This window comes from Anoplolepis gracilipes, chromosome 6 (assembly GCF_047496725.1).
Source record: "Anoplolepis gracilipes chromosome 6, ASM4749672v1, whole genome shotgun sequence".
Classification (NCBI taxonomy): domain Eukaryota; kingdom Metazoa; phylum Arthropoda; class Insecta; order Hymenoptera; family Formicidae; genus Anoplolepis; species Anoplolepis gracilipes.
This window is the reverse complement of record NC_132975.1, coordinates 5,998,411-6,019,243: the sequence shown is the minus strand read 5'-3', so window position 1 is coordinate 6,019,243 and position 20,833 is coordinate 5,998,411. Positions and strand designations below refer to the sequence as shown.

The following is a 20,833-nucleotide window of genomic DNA, read 5'->3' as shown; positions in this document are numbered from 1 at the left end:
GCCATTCCACGGTGAGAAGCGTTATTAAAGTTTTGTAGGAATGAGTTTGCAAGACTAGTTCCAATCGACCTGGCGAATCTGCCGTATGTCATACTCAAGAAAGAATATATTACTCAAGTAAGAATATTAATTATTTCACATTGCATAGATATAATACACAAATAAGAAAAAGATCTAAAATATAACGGAATCCAGGTGTCAAGCATATGCCTCGAAATGCCAAGATGATACAGAACTCGTGGAGCATTATTGTGCCTACTATCGATCATCACGACTCTCGTAACTGCGAGTATGACGTTCGTTTTCTAAGGTCAGATCTAAAGAGGAGCTTCTATAAAATTCATTTATGCACGATCGCATCTGAACAAAAGTCAGAATGTGCAATTGCGCAAAGATATTTTACGTTTATGATTTTAAAATTCCTTCGCATATGAGACATACATTGCAATCTTTTATTTTTTTTATAGGTTTCTTCGAAATTTTGTAAAACAATAAAGCATCATATTTAAATATTGAACAAAAACAAGTATAAAAGAAAATATTTGAAACCGAGTGATTAAATTATCGGCGAAGCTAATAACATATTCATATCTCTATAGAAGTCGTGTCATATGCATAAAAAATATTACTTGATATTCTATGCTGGTAATAGCGTTTACAATTTTCTTTATGTAATATTATAACTCTATTTGATCGCTTCCCCTTTGTAATACAAATGCTTGAATAAAAATTATACGTAAGAACATTTCATATATTATGTTTTATATAAACATTGTTCACAAAAGTATTTTTAATTACGAAAATTATTATACATTTGTGAGAGAAAAAAGATGTTAGAGAGAAAGAAACTTCTTTTTTAGACTCGTATTATGGACTACATTTTTATTTACCATTTACATGAGAAACTTGTAATGAGATGGGAAACAATAGAAAACCTTCTTTGACATCGATATTTAATTTCCGATGCGCGCAATAAAATATACACACGTGCATGTAACAAAGCGGAAGAAACCAGAAGAAGAGGCGATTACGATAGAATATGCATGGCGTGGCGCGCAGAAAGTGCAATATTCGCACGTGCGGATCTTTCTTCTTTTTTTTTTTCTTTTCACGCGATACGCTAAACTGTTTATCACGAATCGCGCGCGCATAACTCGAGCGAAGTAAAATCATATATTTAAAGCAGCATGCAATTGTTGATCTTGAATGTTGAATATCAAGGCATGAATACGCAAACATACCGCTAAACAAACACGCTAAGAGTTGTAACAACGAGGCGAGCAAAGAAATTTTAGAAGGAGAATATGAATCGGATTCACGATCATGCGCGATGCGGAAAATATATCTCAGTAGCGAATGACATCGCAAGTAAATCATCGAAGAGTGAAAACAATTTTTTGAGATACCTTCCAGCGAGTTTCGAAAGATAAATCCATTAATAATTATTTTTTGCATTTCCGGGAGTTTAAAACAATAAAAAATAATTTTATCCATCTGTACAGTTGAAATATTGTCTTGTCGTATTATCGATAATGTATTACTTGCGTTATAAACATAACATTACGTTATGTTTACGTTACATCTACGTAAGCATATGTCTCATTAATCACCAGTGAATTAAAGTGCAAGAAAAAAAGAAAAATATCGAAATAAAAAATTTGCATAAAATTCTTTATTTTTTTCAACTGTTTAACGTTGGAATCTTATGTCGATAAACTAGTCTATCTCATCTATCGCTAATGAAGCCTGCAAAAAAGATTGCCTACGAGAATGTTGATGGAGATTTGCTGTCGAAGAAACGCTCCGATTCTCTCGGATTCAAGTCCGTTCTTTATTTTTCCGCACTGGTGAGTGAAATTTGCGATGGTATTAGCATACGGGTGAAAATTGGAACGTCTAATTGTCGTCACATCTGCCTGTCGCGCCCGTGCTTGGCAAGTTTTTTTAAAGTAGATATACCTGAGCGCGAGAGCGTCTCGGAACGACAGGGAATTTCGATTCTGAGCAACAAGGAACAGCGTTTTCCAGAGTTTGGAGACCATCTCTCTAAATTTTTTAGAGTGAAATTTTCACTCTAATCATGGAGTCATTGACAGTTCACTCCATGTGGAGTAAACATTCACTTCGATAGAGTGAATTTATTCACTCTAAGACAAAAAGTGAAAAATTCCACTCTTATTTTTAAAGTGAAGTCCACCCCTGAAGTTAACACTCGAAATTTCACTCCAATTTAAAGTGAAATCGCCTGCGTAGTTTTTTCAATGTGTCACTTTTAAGTTAGAATAGCGCAGCATAGGCGACAACGTACATAAAAAAATAGTAAAATGTCACTCTTTTTACAGTGAAGAATAAATCCAATAAAGAGCGAATAATTTCACTTTTTCAAAAAATTGAACTTTTACTCTACTTCAACTGGCAGTATTTTCATTATTGCTTGGAGTGAGATTCGACTCTAAAAAAGTGAGAATTCACTTTAAAAAATTTAGAGAGATCGTATTATCTTATCGTGGCGCCAAACTGAAAGGTCTGAGAAGTTTGAAAAAAATCCACGACCATCGTGTCGGAAGAGTTATCAATTCTTATTGAAAACAGAATTGAACAGATATGAATAATTTGAAAACATCTTGCACTTTGCCCTCTGTAACTTTGATTCAAATAATTTCTCGGCTTTCAGCTTTCTCTTCAAAATCCTTTCAGATAACTCTGTGCGACAATTGGGAAGACAAAGTAATATTATGCTGAAGATACTTCTTGGGTAAAAATCGAACGTTTCTCATAATTGAAAGCGTCCCGTTGGCTGACTGAAGATGGCCATCGCGAATATTAAAAGAGCTCTCGAAGCGATATCTTGAACTACGCTGAAAAAATGATGTACATAAATCATACAGCGCATCGTGCGTCTCTAATTTTTTTCATTCAATATTAACTGCGCCATCGCGAGTGCACTATCAGATATAAAACAAGAACATAATCAACGACGCATAATGGCTTATTGTATCACGGACACGAACTTTCGAGCAAACATTACCTGTGCGTTTTGCAACGATATGGTTAAAGAGAAAAGTTCTCTTTAGGAACGAGTCGGTTTTAAAAAGCATAAAAGGGCCGCAATTCCAGCGTTAAATAAATAAGCCGCCCTTCTCTCTGCAAAAATAGCGTGACGTTTATTCGTGAAATTAACTCATTAACACCGTCATTGACCCGTCATGTCAGCTTATACATGTAAACGATAATTATATTTGTGCCGCTTACAAACATAATTGCAAACGAGCATCATTGAGAGAACAATATATGACCGATTGTAGTTATATAAATATATGAAACATATAATATTGGATAAAGCAAGAGTAAATAAAAAAATGTTTAATATTCGCGAATGTAATTGAATATTTAATTAATTGTATTTAATTTGCATTCATATAACATATCAAACAGTTAATTTTCTCTCTTGCTAGAGGTAATTATAGATTTATATTTCGTTGCTATAAACCGGGAATTATTAATACGGTTTTTCTTTCTTCTTAAAAAAAAAAAAAAAAATATATAAATGCGTAGTAACTTATTGGAGCATTTAATAGTTTAAATTACAATATTTGCAGACGTTTCGAGAATTGGATACAAGAAAGCAATTATTCATAAATTCTATGAATTTCACAATTTAAAGCATTAAGCTGTGAATTGCTCTTATTAGCACGAAAGACGAATTGTTTTTTTCCACTAAATGTTACGCGTTTGACACGTCGTGTAAATTTGTCACATAATACAACCGGATGATTCATTAGATATAAGAAGAGGTAACAATTCAGCAATATTTTGATACTGAGAAATGCAGTGTTTAATAATCGTCTAAAAGAGATGACATTTGCAAATTTAATTATGATTTCGTTGAATTTTATTAATCTATTTATACATCTACCTATACAGGTTACATTTCCTTTGTCGCGAAAATTAAAAAAAACAAATTCCTTTATGAGTAATATTACGATAATTTCGTCATTCGATATTCATCACAAGTTGAATAATTTCTTATAAAACAATTTAAAAAAATAAAAACTAGAATGAACAAAATAAGTATATATCTCTTTTAGTTAAGAAATATTTTTAAAATATTAATTTTTTGTGAGAAAAACGTGATAATTTATTGGAAAATTCATTATTTCCATCACAATCCATGAATAAAAATATTAAACGCTATTTCTTCTTGCGAGAAAGGGTATGTGTCTCTTGTTAGAAAGAAAAGTTTTTTATATCGTAAAAAAAGGAACAATTGATGTTTCACCAAATATAAAAGTTTGCGAAATTGGTGCTTAGCGCCTACCCTACGGTCGTGAACCCTCGGCAGATGTTTCACCCCACCGAGAGTCACGAAAACGACCCTTGTCGCCCACATTTATGGTTCGTTTGGGGATCCTGTACCGAACACATGTCGAGCATAGTCACGATGAACTCTGCGTAAAACAACGCGCAATAACTACGCGAACTCATTTCATTGTGCTTACGATTCGTAAATTGTCAGCCCAGTCCTTTCATAAATCCCTGTCAAAGCTATTTCAGTCGATTAAGTTCTGTAAGGGTGCCGCTTTAACCGTCGAATTAATTGAATATATTGATAAAACATTATATCGTGGGTCGACTAAAAGCTCTTACTGTTTGATCAATTTCTTTGTTTTTCAAAGTTGCCATAAAAATTTCAAGCAAACGTAACGTGTGAAAATTGCTTATCACAACAACTATGTACATAAAAGTTTTGCTGTGTAAAAGTATAACTGCAAAGTATACGACTATTTATTTTACGTTGGTATATTATTATATGTTCAAGGATATTTATTTCAGGCTGTCTCTATATAGATTAGATTATAATCGTTCTGTATATATCCTTCTGTCCATTTAATATTTTCGTGTTGCAAAATACATTATAATATAAGCATGTAGTTATATTTATACATATTATCCGCTAATGTACTCATAATTTTCCGTATTTTAGATTAACCGTGTAATTGAATGAGCGCTGAAAAAACCGGAAAATCCCGATTCTTTTTTTACGTATACAGACTTCCTAATCCCCAGGTGTGCGACGCGCAATCTACCTGCTCGAACCGATATTTCCGCAATCGCGCGTTCTTTCTTCCGGTAGCGCAGGTACATATGTATGTCAGAGTCTGTCGCGAACGTCCCACGCGGAAATCCCGCGTCGAAGCGACGATAAGCTGTTGACAACGACGGATCCTTTCTATAACTATTGCGCCTCGAAACGGCTTTGGATTCGATCCACGCATCGTCCTTCCGCTCCCTCTCTTCCTTTTCCTTTCTCCCCTAAGTCTTCCCGGCCATTTGCGACGGTCCCACGTTTTGTGATTCGTGCCGGGGGCCCTCTCCCCCGAGCGAGAGAAGTGGTGAGAGAGCACGTGTGTACCGGCGCGGCGCGGCGCGGCATTGCGGCGCCGCGAAATATGACCGGCGGCCTGTACGTGCCATTATATACGAGCCTGGATTTCGACGATCGGCCGAGCAACCGCTCCTCTCGTGGAGACAAGTCAGTCGTTTCGAGGCCGCCGAGTTGACCGGGCGTCTTGCAGAGGAGCCGTGTCGGTTCGTGCTGTGTGTCTCTCTCTTTACTCTCCCCATCGCTTTTGCTTCTCTCTCACCGCCGACCGTTCCTTCTTTTGTCGGCCACCCCATTTACGATTTCGGCACACCCGGCATCGAGGACCATGGCGGGTATCGTGATCAAGACGATTGTAACACTGCTGGCGGTGACCCGTAAGTTCCGATACAACGCAATTTAACGTTTATAATGAATGAAATTGTCTGAACGACACAGTTTCGAGGTGTATTATTGTTATCTTTATTTAAATCGCGCGCTTTGAAAATAAATGACAGGTTTATTCATAGATGCTGGCGAATTTGGGGAATGATCACTTTTATTATGGAGTACCTAATGGTAGTTTTTTAAAGTCAGTTGTTTAAGACTGACTTAAATTTGAATTATTTTTAATTGAAAATGTTTGATTAACGATATATAAAAATTAATACTACACTTCAAAATCGTTACTTTAATAAAGAAATGAATCATTGAAATTAATGCCATTTTTAAGAATATTAGAAATATCTTATTTTTCTCTCTTTTAACCTTGATCAATATACATGGCACAAATCAAACGATGGCTTTTGTTGACAGCTCGATGTAATGTTACGTTCGAGAACATAAATCACCGCGGTGAGAATGATGGTCGTGATCGTTTACAAACAGATTGAACCAAGAAGCTTCGCTGGAGAAACCAGCTAATCAATCCTGTTTTAAAGTCACATTGCAAACGATACGAGCCTGACAATTATCAGATCGTGAAATCCGAGTCTGGAATATCTCTCTCGACCGTCGTAAAAATCTATAGGGGCGCGCCTAGCGCATTGAAAATCCTACACTTTCCTCTAATAGACGTATCGATTTTCTTTTTTTGTCACGTCGTTTCTCCGCTTGCCATCGCCAAAGGGAAGATATCTTCTCCGAGTCGCGTGTTAAGTCGTGAGTAAAGTTTACGTTAAGTTTAACGGATGAGGCCTTCAAAACCGAGACTGAACGATATAACTGAGTCTGGAATTTTCCACTCAGGAAATCAAGAGAAATTTTTCTTACGACGGAGACAATGGAATCAACGTGCTGACCGCCGCCTATTTGAACAAACGAATTGCACAACGGATTGTAATTTTACGACTCAAGACTTTTTTATAAATCACGTCGATTCAAATGTCCTGGCGTGTTCGCGACAAATAAATAGATGATTTTAACGAAACGGACTTTACTAGTATCTATTCAAATCTTGTAAAAAAAAAAGTTCCCTGAAAATTCCCTGATCTTCCAGGTATTTTTCAAATTCGGATAAAGAGAATATTTTGAAGATTTTTTGGTGCAATTTTTTAAAATAATGTTTTTATTGTACACGTTCTAATGTTTTTTCACAAATATAAAAGAAAAATACAAAGCCATTCAAGTTTCAAATGCTAGATTTACAAATTTACTAAAAAAATGAATAGCTTTTAAGAAAATTTTTTATTTTCATAACATTTTCATTTTTTATTATTAAAATAACGAATATGTACTGCATATTTAATATTTTGTTAAACAATTTAATATATATAAACAGAGAATATATAAATATACATAGATATATTTATATCTAATATATAGATATTTATAATTTACAGTAAGAGCAAAATTATCAAAGAAAGAATTTAAAAAAATATTTCTGAGTCTTCATAATATTCCTTCCGAATTCCTTGATTTCTCCAGGTATAAAAAAATCCCTTGAGAATTTCAAATTTTTCCAAGAAGTATACACCTTGAATTTACGATAACGAGGCTCTGAAATTCGTGAGTGGTCAGAGACAAGTTAAACGTTGATTGCTGTCAATTAAATTTTCTAAATTTTCACTCATACTCCTGTTAATGAATAATAACAAGTTTTTCCGAAGTATTAATTCGAGCACGCAATGGTCAGTAAAGTTTTCAAGCCGAGAGATAAATTGCAGGATGATGAGTCTAGACATCGCGATGATACATAATAAATCCTCATCTTGATCCGTCTTCCAATCGATCGCTAATAATAATCTCATGTGTGACGCACGCTAGTCGATACATGTAGATACGTTCGCGTACCCGGTAAGGTGTCTTTAACGTCTTACATTAAATTAGCCCTTAATTTTAATCGACGCCGCCGCTCGATGTACGTAGCGCAAACGCAATTAATCTCGTGACACGCGAGGATATTTATCATGCACGACCGACGCGCGCACCTTCTTTCTTCCTGCTTCCGGCCTAATACACATTCCTTCAATTCCTTCGCCTTCAACGTGAACATCACTTTCTTCATTTACGCAACAGGAGTAATTGATTCTCACCGATTAAATTAAGTAATTGTTTGCAAATTTAAAAATAATTTTTACGTTCGTTTTTTTTCACCATTATCATAATCCTTGTCACGATCCGATATCTCCCACGATGCTGGCATGGTTGCTTATAAACGAAACGTCCGCGAAAATAGATTAACGCCGTGACCGTGGCATATAAGTTACAGCATACCAGGCACGAAAATAGTACGAAAATAAACTGCTTTTAGCACTTCTTTGCTCGTTCAACGATTTACGGATGTAGATGGTATAAGCAGACAGCGGAAAATACCAAAATAATAAGATCGGTGTAATCTGTACTCAGAAATATTTCGAGACATCGCAAACAAGGCTCTTATCTATCGGCAATCCAGAATATGATAATGAAAGATGAATAATTACTTAGTAAATGTAATACGATGTCTTTCTCTGAAACAAGGCTACAAAACAGACACGTAAACAATTAGCGTAAAAAGGGTTAAAACTCTTGAGGGTAAGATCTCGTTACGTAAGTGATTCTCATTACGAAAATGAATAGGATAGGCAGGAGGCAATTAATTAACTATTTATATCAGCTTGAGCAGTAACGTTGCGTAACTTTTGGAGTTTATGATCCAGGAGGATTAACAAGTCTTCACGATGTATGTCAACAGTCACAACAATCTTCGTTAATGATCCTATTTTAGTTGTGAAATGCTTTAATATCAAATATAATTCACGATCAACACATCATTATCATATTATTTCAAGTCAGCATCACGTACCGACGTCAGACAGATATCAATATTGAAATGACAATGAAAAGTAAATCGTGTATCGCATTTCGCTGCAAAATCAAAACACTAATAACAATGAGAAGCAGAATCGCATCAATTCGCGCGAACATCCAGACGAAGTACAATGACTCGTCATGAATAATTCGTATCGAGAAGCATTATAAACGCGATGAAAACAAGTATGCGGTGTTGGATCGCGATGTTATTACGCAGCGTGTTACAAGGTTATTTCGATACGATATTGAATCGTCTGTAAAATCCTGTGTTGCAAATAGATTATCGAGGAATACTTATTCAAAAAGACAGAATCATCCACATGACCATGTTGTAATCTCCTCTTACATTAATAAACCGGTTTTTATCACATTTCAACAAAGAGAAATACGTCTTACGGATAGAGATACTGGAATCTACAATTTCAACCTTATCGAAGAGCCACGAAGCTATCATTTTTGTTTGACGACATCACCTGAATGGAACTCGCCAGACGATATAACGTTTATATGAAATGGAAAAAAAAATATCGAGCTGATAACGACGTGTTTATCCGCGATAAGCAGAACAAATTCATCGTTCTGTTGCACACTGCGGAATGCAAATATAATATGTACGCTTGCACTTGGTATATCTGAAGATCATGCTCGAATAAATTTGACTGAGGTGTAGAAATTGAAAATTCCTCATAGATGTGGTCGTTGACTTCAGAATAAAAGCCGCAACGTTCGCGAATCGCGATTGTGCGAATCACGATTTGTGATCTATGCTGAGCATGAACAGTTGCGATCGAAGCAAAAATCATCGCATCGCATGAAAAACGATAAATTCTTCTCGCGATTAAACGGCGATTGATATTTTTAAATAAAAAAATTTAATTTATAATTTACATCTTTAAATAATAAATGACCGAACGCGAAAACATTTATTTAATAGATAATTTTGTTTTGTAAAACAATTCATAGCAAATGATTTATTCTATAATACAATATATCAATTCCGACATAATTTTTCAAAAAAGAAATTTAGAGAACGCTTTTAAAAATTATTATCACGTGTATACGTCTGAATTCACCAGATAGCCGTATCTTCATAATTAATCAGTGAATTCGAACAGCGAGTTTTGGCATTAAATTCGGAATTAATATTCTATACGTGCGATCTGCGAGGTCGAATTCTGTGAAATCTTTAACTTTCAAACTTGGTCAAACTTTTAGACTCGACGTAATCTATGATTCAAGTCCGTATTTGTACCTTATAATTTAATGAAAGATCTCTTACAAAAATAGTAATATATAATAAATAATAGAAAAACTTGCTTTCAAAAGTCAATTCTTTAATAAAATGGAACAGATTTTATTACATATATTAAGGGATCCTTTATATTGTACCCATATACTCCTCAGACTAACATGATCCGACAAGGTTTGACATGACCGATTTAGTATCAAAATGCCATTTCTGGCACTATTAAAACTTACGTGAAACCTCAGTAAACATTGAGGTAATCGATTTAGAGAAACATGATATTGTAGACATACTTTACTTAAAAATATATGAGATATATGCTCGCAATTTGAAACAAGTGTGACAGATGGCCCATCAGCTGTTTGTCAGACTGCTTGCTTGACATTATTATTTATCATCGATATTTTACACTTGGTGTACACAACACATAAATCATTTCGTGAATGCGCAGTTCGTACTATGGAATTAGTAATATAACGCATAACACTGCTACAATTCGTGATACATAATCTCTAACATAATTTGTAATCTTATTTTTCTTCTTGGAAGATACTCGAATATAATATAATAACCATAATTTTACATAAATAATTATTTAAAACCAGTAATTTAATAACATGTCGCTAGGCACATTACATTTTAAATATGTATAATTAATGAAAAAACCTAAAAAGAAATTAAATATAAGTTTTTTTATATTTTTGCCAGTTTTTATCAAGACCAAAATATCGATTACATCGAACAAGTTTCTAATTCCTATAAATAAATATCAGATAGTCAACGACTAACGTCTGTTCTGCATTTCCATAGAACTAATTTGACTAACATGAAATTCCGTCAGGTAAATCCGCAAGATATCAAATTCCGTTTAAAGTTCCGAATTGCTACTCTCAAACGGTCGATTCTTACTTTAATCGAGGCTCAAGTTCCTTGGTAATGTGGCCGTAAGTCGCTTTGTCAGTCGGCTGACTAAGGCAAAATCCGTCGAAACGAGGTGCCGCATCACCGGCGAAACGACTGAGCCTTCAGAGGCTCATTCTATGCGGAAGGGAACGGCGGTAGTCGCGGTTATTTGCAAACTATACGCGGCGCAGTGACGCGTGAAAGATGCTTTTATCAGCTCACGAAGGCATCGGAATTCTTTTGTATATTGCGAGAGCCAGGCCGCCGGCGGTGCTGTTCACGGAGCTGGAAGCCTGATTCGATTTTTCACCGTTGCAGCCTCGTTGTATCCATGACACAACGTCACGTACGAGCTAAGAAAATATGGGCTGCAATGAAATGCTTGTAATTCGAGACGTTGCATGTAGCCGAAAAGTCGATGTGTAATTTCGTGACATTTGACATTTCATATGTGAATTGTGAATACGATCAAAAATTGACATTCACAGTTTGGAAATATCAAAAGTTGTTAAAATGAAATTTCACACAGGATCAGTAATGAATATTTTAAATCGTATACCGGTAGTGTTATTTTTCCGTTTATTTCAAGTGCATAAATATATATATATATATGACCATACATACATGTATATATAATTTTTTTATCATAATTTTTCCTGCATATTTAATATTACATATTGATTGTATGTATATAGGAAAATATGCTATTATTTTAAAAATTATAAGACATTTTTTTTTCTTAATTAAATTTCTTAATATACTTTCTTTTTTCGACTCCACGTGTCCTGCGCTCTCATCTCTTTAAGTGGGTTATAAGTAAATGTATTATTGTTATCTTAAGAGAAACTTCCCAGTCACAAAGTCAAATTCATTAATCAATCAATCAAACGAGCAATGCAACTTCAATTTTCAACTTTAATTAGTTCTTCACTTAGCGTGCACGAAGTGGGTATTTGAATTTGTGTGTAAAGGACTTATTGCGACACTATGTGTTATACAATAGATACACGTCGAAAAGACTTGCGTTTTTTAAATTAGACATTTCCGGATCGGTAGAAGCATACATTTGACGTTGAATGGGCATCACGCTATGCGTTTCGAAAAACAAATGTTTACCTTTGCCGGGTCGTGCGACGCCGAAGAATTCCGCAATTCCAACCGCAATAACAAAACCATCAAAATACACGGTGCCACGGCACGTGCGCACGTGGTATTGTCGGAAAACCTCGAGAGAACAGACGATCGGTTGTCCATCCAATTAGTTCGCCTGAACCCGACCAGTTCAATCGCCTAGATCCTCGATGCTGTTCGGTCGCTCACAAGCGGACCTCGTAACAAAAAAAAAGGAGGACCGCTCTCACGGTTTTCCCTCGTGGTTGGACCGGTTCGAACACAGTATGGCCTCTGTACGAGACCGCCGTACCGGAAACAGCCGTTTCATAGACATTGTAGCAATGATACGTCCGGTAGAACGCGAGGGGAGCTTGGATCTTTAGGACAACGTCCGCGAGGACGTAACTAGACGAATACCCCTGTGTCTTGAGAGTGACTCCAGGAAAAGATTTTCAAAAGATACCTGAAAACTTGTTAGATATGAAATGTCTTACGAGAATCAAAACGAATTTAATATGGCGTGACCAATTCAAATACTATTTGCTGACTCACCCTCTTGTTATCATCTAAGTACACAAACGAGCATTAGCTCTTCGCAGGAATGTCATTAAATTAACCCGGGAGTGGTCGTGCTAAAGTTTGTTATCACTCGCATTGCTCGGCAAATGCAATTTACTCACATACACGATAGTTTCTCTCTCCCTAGTGATACGAATGTTTTGTAATTCTGTACATCTAACTTACAGAGGTTTTATAAAAAATTTACACAGAGAGAACCGTGCAATATTAATCGTAAATACAAATATTCGATAGTTTTTTTTTTTTTTTAATATAAATGGCAACGGAAATGTACGGATAAAAGACTATTAATGTTTAAAAAAAAAGCCGGCTTACACACAGCATCTCTCCGACCACATTTAGTCCGTGATCGCTGGACCGGAAATAGGCCAATCGGAATCATTGGAGTGGCTAGATATCGACTTTTTGCACGAGGAGAGTTTTTTCAGGAAAATTGTACAAAAAATAAATGATTAATTTCGAATAACTTAACAAGCGTAGTAATTTAATTCGATCAATTTGTGATATGGAAGGATTCTCCGTAAAGTTTTTGCACTACAGTTACAACTCGTAGTAGACAAGGAACAAACGTTGCCTGCAGGTCGTAAAGCTGATTAGCCACTGAAACTTTTTTATCATGGTCGATATTAAACTTTAAGTGACACACCCGCGATTGTCGAATGTAGCACGCCTATAAAACTGCTTTCGTTTCCTTTTTTTTAGAGAAAAAAAGGCAGAAAGGGGGAATTTTTAATTAAGAGAAAAATTGATATATATCTGCCGTCTTGCTTGTGAAATATATTTCACTTACGCTTGAAAAATTCGAGATCGAACTTAATTTTAAAGATCAAAGCAAATTTTTAGTGAATAAAAAGACCCAGTCAAAAGAGAAGACCAATCGCCCTCGTAATATATTCGAAGGGGTCATTCGTCGCGTCAAAGTTTGTTCACCACATGGCTCGGAATGTACCGGAAATGGTCTAACCCATCGGAGAAAGAGATCCGAGCGCACTGTGGAATTTTCTGACGCGATCCCGTTATTAATTCATACCGACGCGTCCCCGAGCGAGTTTATTTTCTTGACTACGTACGTGACTCTGTGACGTGGTAATTCACTTCTATCGATATTTACGCCGCCGAGTGAGTAAAAAAAAAAAAGAAAAAGAAAGATTCTGCGCCGCGTTGGCAAGAACGATATATATATATACGTCTATATCTCGGGGCGAGATGACCCCCCGGATTCGCGGTCGCTCGGCTCGCCAATCGACCACGGCAGTTGGAAACCCCTCGTGACAAATGAACGTGATTATATCGATCGAACGACACAATAGAAGGAGAGCGAAACAAGGTTCTCTCCGTCGTCTCCGAGAGAGAATAGTTGCTTGCCGCGAGAAATTCTCCAGTCCTGGCTCAATTATGAAGCGAATATTAGGTCATGGTTCGCACGGTCTCAGGAATACTGATGGAGAGAAGATCAAGTCCGTGCACACACATATATATATGTATGTATATTGCAAATGCAAAACGCGATAAAATACAGTTTAGTGGCTTCCCGTGTTTCAGAGGCTGTTATGTGCACCAACAACTTGTCCCCTGTCTCGCCGGATCCAACCAAGTTCTTCCCCAACGTCAAAGGCAATCTCACGAAGATTGTCTGGGCGCACGCCGTCAATAGCCAGGCGGAATTGGACAAGGCACTTTCGTCAAGTAGGTCGATCACGATTCGTAGCCTAAGTTTTCTTCGTTCTTCGTTTTATTGCACTCGAGAGATGGAGAGGAGAACGACGGCATTCTGATTATTCTCGCGTGCTCAGATATCGCCAGCATTATCGGAAATGTTGGAATTGCTTTCAAGGTATTGAACGCGGTTTTAATAAGCATCCCATTGTTTTTGTAGATGGGAAAAATTTTAAATTATTAAGCCGGGATCTTTCTTTTATGTCAATTCACGACCTCGTTAAAATATTAATGGACCTTCGAATTAATATATTTTTTTAATTTAAAACCTAAACATGGCCATGAAGGTTTAATTCAGATTTATTTAAGACAATATTTTAGATAATATTTTGAAGAAACTAATATAATAGTTATACACTTTTGAAACCGCGCAGATTAACACTGACATTAATACTAGCGCGCTAATAAGATTGCAAAAGATGATAATTGCATAATTTGATTCTCTCAATGATTTATATAAGCGGACAGTAATTGGCAGATCTGATAGAATAATAGTCAATGAGAATGCAATATTAAATAATACAAATAATTTAGATATGCATATCTATCTGCAACGCAGCACCTTGAACTATTTTGGTTGCAAACGCGTAACAATCACGTTAAATATTTAATGCCGTAAAGTGGGAAAATAGCTTCGACAAAAATGTTGTGATAAGATACTAATTTATTGTAATTTCGCGACTTCCACCGACTGTCAATGTGGTACTAATTAATGAACTTGGTGGCATTTTTAGTCTTCAATGTCGACGCTTTTTTGCATTTGTCTCACTCTCATGGATATCCCATATCAAGTTCAATTGCGCGTGTCTTTGTGTCAGCCCGCATGGTGACGTGTATTTTTACATCAGCGCGCTTTAAATAATGGTGTGGGACGTCCTTGAAAAGTGCGCCCTCAGAAATATCGACAGCAAGGGAGAGAGCTTTATGCAGTATTCACTTTACGAGATTTATCTCACACGCCTTCACAAAGCAAGTCTATATAAAATATAAATGACATTAATTAAGTCTCGTATTTTCGACAGCCACATCTTCTCCTTTGATATATATATATTTCGTATCTCGACATAGAATATACGTCGTCAATTTTGAACTCGAAACTTTCTTCAACTCCGAATAAAAAATCCAAGTCCTCCAAGTATTTAAATTTTCTATCTCCATGCTATTGAATCCTCATAGATAAGTCGTTTGTACGCAGTCACGTTCGATGCAGCAGAGTTTTCGAAAAGTACATTCGTGCCTCTGTTGAATCTCAATAAAGTAATCGCAGAGGAAGATCAAACTTTTAAATTTTCGACCGTAATTTAATTCCGCGACTATATCTTTCAATGACAAAAATACTATCAAAGATCAGAAAATAAATTCTAAATTTCTTCCACTCTTCCTTTCTAATCGATTATATATTTCCTTGTATATTTCTACAACAATTTCTAACAAATTATTGCAATCTCTATTGGATGAAAAGAACGTTCTTTTATAATTCCCCATAAAGTTTGTTCAAAGTGTGCAGTGGTTGCTTTGATATCCACAAGAAAAAAAATATAACTTTACCTTGTAAAAACTGTTCGTTCCTTTTCGTAAAACTTAACAATTTTACATCAGTCTCTGTGATCTCCATCATGAAAAAACCGGGATTTTTGGTCATTTGAGCGTTAACACTGACGGACGCGGATCCGGCAATCTTCCAGCCTCTTTAGGACGTGATCGATATTCGCTGCACGTATATGCACATACTCTCCTCCCAGAACTCTCTTCCAGCCCAGCTGGTCGTCTCAAGCTATGCCCCCCCCCCCCCCACATACACACACATGCAAACACACATACATGTACGAACGAATAGACCAACCGACTTTCCTTTTTAAAGAGGACATCATGATGCTGGAAGCCGACGTCGTTGTAGGGAAACTTAACAGTAACAATCAGACCGATGTCCCAATAATGGCGCATCCACCGGCCGTTGAAAGCGATCTGTCGCTCGAGAATTTCCTCAACCGCAGCATTAACAATGATAATACCAAGGGCATCAAGCTGGACTTTAAATCTGATCAAGCGTTTCAGATGAGCATGCCTATTCTGCTAAAAGTGCGATCAAACGTGCGTATATTTACATGTACACACATATATATATATATATATTTAAGTCTACATATAAAACGTATTTTTGAAAAATAACACATAAATAAAAACATTTCGTTCGTTCAGCTGACGTTCCCGGTAATTCTCAATGCGGACATTCTGCCTGGGCCTGTGAACGCTAATACTACTGCGCTTAATGCCAAAGATTTTCTAAGGGAGGCTAACAAAACTATACCAGAGAGCATCCTCTCCGTCGGTTGGACAACCAGGTAAACAACTATCGAAGTGCATTTATGTGAACAAAGTAACAACAGTTTCTAACATATAACCTTGTAACTAATTAACCGTATAAGCATAAGCAAAGAAATATATATCATCGTGACCATGGTATGATCTCTTATAAAAAAGGGAGTTATAAATATAAAGTCCCTGACAGAAGATAATCAACTTAGCGCTTCAATAAAATACGTATAATACGTCAGATGCACGTCAATGTTAAAGACGTATATTAATAAAAATTTTAAAAATTAACAGATAAATAATAAAAAAGATATATTTAGAGATTTGTTGAAAAATCGGCACTATCTGCAGAAAATAAAATTTCAATCGAGTTGCTTGAATAAAAATATTAATCACATCGATATTAAATTGCATTGTAGATTCTATTTTTTTTTAATCCGATATATACTAATAAAATAATTAATAAATAAATTTGTATCTAGCCATATTTTATGATTGAAGTTTAACTATCCGTCAATATTTTAGATATGGAAAGGAGTTCGACATCACCGAGGGTCGATACAGCTCGCAGCAGATTCAAACGATGATCGACACTCTGAAAGAGAATCAAGTTTCCCAACCGGTAACTTATCCCGTACGAGCCGGTCTGGTGGCACACGATATCGATGTTATAAAGGCGTTATTGAAGAACACGACATTCACCAACGCGACGCTGACAATCTGGTCGTCGGAGGGCGATTCCGTCGATGCCGCGAAACTGTCTCAACTGATCAGAGATGTAGGAGTCGATAAGGTTTACGTGGACGTGCCGGAATCTCTAAAAAGCAAACTCGTACTCTCGGCCGCATCCACGATGAGTTCCGTGCTGATAAATCTGGTGGCATCGATGGTGCTCCTGGCCCTCTCGAGGATGCTGTGAAGTCGAAACGTAGATGTCGAACGTAGACTTGTGACGATATTCGAGAAAAGAGGAGTCTTAATCTCTTCTTCCGTGCGAGTTTTTGAATAAAGAAAGTACGAGCAAACGACAAAATCTGATAACGATCGGATGCCGTGAATATCATTTGATTACAATCGCGATCGTTCAATCGGATTTTCGTCTGAGTCATTGCGGCTATACTTCCTAACGTACCTCTGAAAATATTCGATTCATCGCAGCAAACAGTTTCAAAAACAATAATAACTCTATAGGGTATTTTTCACGCGGAATTTCCGATACAATTTGTACTTAAAATCAGACTAAATTGAAACGTCACAAAGAAGGATTCCGTTAGGTTGAAAATACTATCATTTATAATATATTTGACGCAGTATCATAAAAAAAGTAAAATAGCATCTATATATAGAAAGATAGATGCGTTTCGATTACACATATCGCGAGAGTACCTTTAATACCGTTAAAAACATTGTAATGCTTTGTACCTATTGTTAATTAATGTCGAGACGATTTCTTAATGTTGTCATTACGCTTTGTTTAAAATAATACATTTATCCACGAAGCGATTGTAATGTAAATAATCGCAGATTTAAAAAAAAAAACATTGTATAAAGAACAAGAAATACTCGTAAAAAATGCAGATTTAATTTTCTCTTATCTTTTTTTCTTAAGGTGTTATAAAGAGAAAGCATTTTATGTGTAACTTTATATTAAGTGCTATATGTGTGTATTGTACTTGCCGCGCACATTCATCGTGTTTAATGTCCCTGTCTAATATTCAATATTATTATCTATACCTGCGTTTAACATATCTCCGATTTAGATGCAGCGAAGGATGTTTAATATTTAGTCTCTACGTAAACTACATATCTAAGCCAAAGGATTAAAAATGCAGTATACGATGCGAGTGCATTGCGTTTGATAACGAGTCAATAAAATAATACGTAAAATTATTCAGAAAACTTTTACGAGATTATTTATCCCGAGTATCTCATTTCTAGTACAAAGAATATTTTCAATCTCAAGGAAAGGTCGTAGATAAAAATTCTATCTTAATTCAAACGAAACCTGCATAAATTCAATGGAATCTAAAGATTGTAATCTCAAAATGGAATGCTCCGTGAAATGAAAGTCTCATTAAAATCTATGTTATCATAAAATTACAATAAAATAATTGATATTGTTTGCTCATTCAATAGGATCTCTGTAACCGCCATTGTCGTACGTAATTATCTGTGAAAATGAAATGCAAACATCCGATGCGCATAATGACTATGAATGAGGTAATCTAATTTTGTGAGAAGAGAAAATAATGGTATATTGTACGTTGCAGCCTCTATTATGCTGATGCGTAGTTTTTCCTTAGCGTTGGCAGACTTATGTATGCAACACATTGAACGTCAGTTAGACCGCCGTATCCCTGATAACAAAACTCCTAGCATTTCTTAAACAGACTACTTTCATTTTCGTGAAGCTGTAAAGATTATTACAAAGACCCGCCTGTTTATGAACTACCAGCTGCGGGTTGTTCCCGTTAAGTAGAAGGAGCTAAAAAAGATTGGGGAGGCTAAAAGGTTCTCATCACTGATGTTTGCATTTAAAATACGAAGTATAAACCATATAGGATCCACCTTGTTTGCTTTCCTCCTGTTTGTCGTCTAGTTATCTTCGAGCCACTTCCGTTCTCGCGCTGTCCTGCGCAAATGTGGTTTCAATGCTTGTGAGTTTACCGGTTGAGGAAATTATAAAATAATGCTACCTTCATCAACGAAATTCATCAAATGCGTCGCCGATATTATTAGAGAAAGATCAACAAACGTCCTCCCTTGCAACTCGGCAAACACACCATGACGGAAACATATCACCTCTCGTCGGAATGTCAAGCCTTTCGTGAAGTGACAAAACCGGCGCTTTCTCGCGCACGGGGAAGAATTCCGCGGTGACGTCTCAAGGTAAACATGGTGAAAGAAGAGCCGTCGATCGGCGAACGTACCGTGGAAGGTGTCGTCGTTCGAAGGCACGAGATGTCAAAGGTCGCACGAGGATGTTATCCTCGCGGCCTTGGAGGATACAGAGGACGGGCTATTCTGGTTATCGCAATCGGACCTCGACACGCGTTCTTTGTCGCCACCTTTCGTAGGTTGCCACTCAGCAGGTGCACCGTGCAAAATGGGATTCTCTACGTACGCGAGAGAGCGGCGATCATCAGACGAAAGCGCATCTTGCAGATTGCGACCGCCGCGGCGGGTGTTCCGTGCGCTGGCATTTTTTTGGATCGTCTCGACCAGTCTCCGCCCCTACCTCTGCACCCTTGCAACTGTTTTTAGAATGTTGGGAGTGATTTATTTCTGTAACTAAGAAAGTCAAGAGTATACCTTACGGTAAATGTATATCTCGAACATTCGCGGCAGACGCTATGCTATCATATTTACGAGCGTTAATATTATTTAAATATGTCAAAAACAGTAGATATAAAAGAAATTAATTAAAAGTATATTGTCGCACTTTAAATGTAATGTAAAAAAATACAAGCCCGATAAAAATTGGCTATTGCAAACGGAAAGTGATATATTTCTACGAAATGGCAAAGTGACCCAAAAGCATAATCTCCACTGATAACCCGGCTGAACTTGGTTAAAAATGCGAAAGCATAAGATAACGAGAGTAAACGTGTGATATTGTACATATACGCCGATGGACAAGTCGCACGAAATCATTTTTGTTTCTAATTCACGATATCGACACTAGTTTTATGTAAATACATTCGTCGTTATATTTCATAATTTATGATATTAGAAATTATATCTGCATGTCAATGCGTGAAATATCAAAACCCAAATGAGCTAATGGAATGTTGATGCTGATATATTAATTTCGTGAATACAATGTCGTGAAATTGTAATATATGGTTACAGAAACAATAGATAGCCTTAAATCATTATTAAAATATGATAAAAAATAAGTATGATTTTAATAAATTAAAAACAAATATGATTTTTCTTCGACGAACAGATAATCATTTTTTCGAATATTTTCAAAAGAGAATAATTTACGGATCTTTACATGTTTCCTTTTCGAGTAATTTTGATAAGAAGCAATATTTATATTTATACTTTTTGTTGAACTTTTAAAATCGACATTTACAATTGATCATTACATTTTTCCATTAGAAAATTTAAAAAAGCGCAATATATTAATTTCGTGAAATTGGAGTATATTATATAGTTAGAAAAACAATAGATAGTCTTAAATAATTATTAAGATATGATAAAAAATGAGTAGTTATGATTTTAATAAATGAAAAACAAATATGATTTTTCTTCGACGAACAGATAATCATTTTTTCAAATATTTTCAAAAGAAAATAATT

General features: G+C 36.0%; 1 protein-coding gene and 1 long non-coding RNA gene across 5 annotated transcripts in view; one reads left to right on the top strand and one right to left on the bottom strand.

The window, feature by feature from the left end:
* The window catches only part of LOC140666553 (uncharacterized), a 148,368-nt gene that overhangs the window by 55,991 nt on the left and 71,544 nt on the right, over positions 1-20,833 (bottom strand). The gene's annotated exons all lie outside the window — the stretch shown is intronic.
* LOC140666550 (protein FAM151B) lies at positions 36-18,425 on the top strand. 3 transcript variants are annotated; one of them, XM_072893852.1, is made up of 5 exons: positions 36-117; positions 14,040-14,183; positions 16,075-16,304; positions 16,413-16,555; positions 17,052-18,425. In XM_072893852.1, the coding sequence occupies exons 2-5, from the start codon at positions 14,048-14,050 to the stop codon at positions 17,443-17,445; spliced, it is 903 nt and encodes a 300-aa protein (XP_072749953.1). In that variant the 5' UTR covers positions 36-117; positions 14,040-14,047; the 3' UTR covers positions 17,446-18,425. The 3 variants fall into 3 exon arrangements, with proteins under 3 accessions (XP_072749953.1, XP_072749954.1, XP_072749952.1); XM_072893853.1 differs by lacking the exon at positions 36-117 and adding an exon at positions 210-310; XM_072893851.1 differs by lacking the exon at positions 36-117 and adding an exon at positions 5,467-5,760.

Excerpts from the sequence above, each read along its gene's own strand:
- LOC140666550 (XM_072893851.1), top strand. The coding sequence starts at position 5,712 with ATGGCGGGTATCGTGATCAAGACGATTGTAACACTGCTGGCGGTGACC. Across the intron at positions 5,761-14,039 it reads AACACTGCTGGCGGTGACCC|AGGCTGTTATGTGCACCAAC; the intron begins GTAAGTTCCGAT and ends CCCGTGTTTCAG. Across the intron at positions 16,305-16,412 it reads TGCTAAAAGTGCGATCAAAC|CTGACGTTCCCGGTAATTCT; the intron begins GTGCGTATATTT and ends TCGTTCGTTCAG.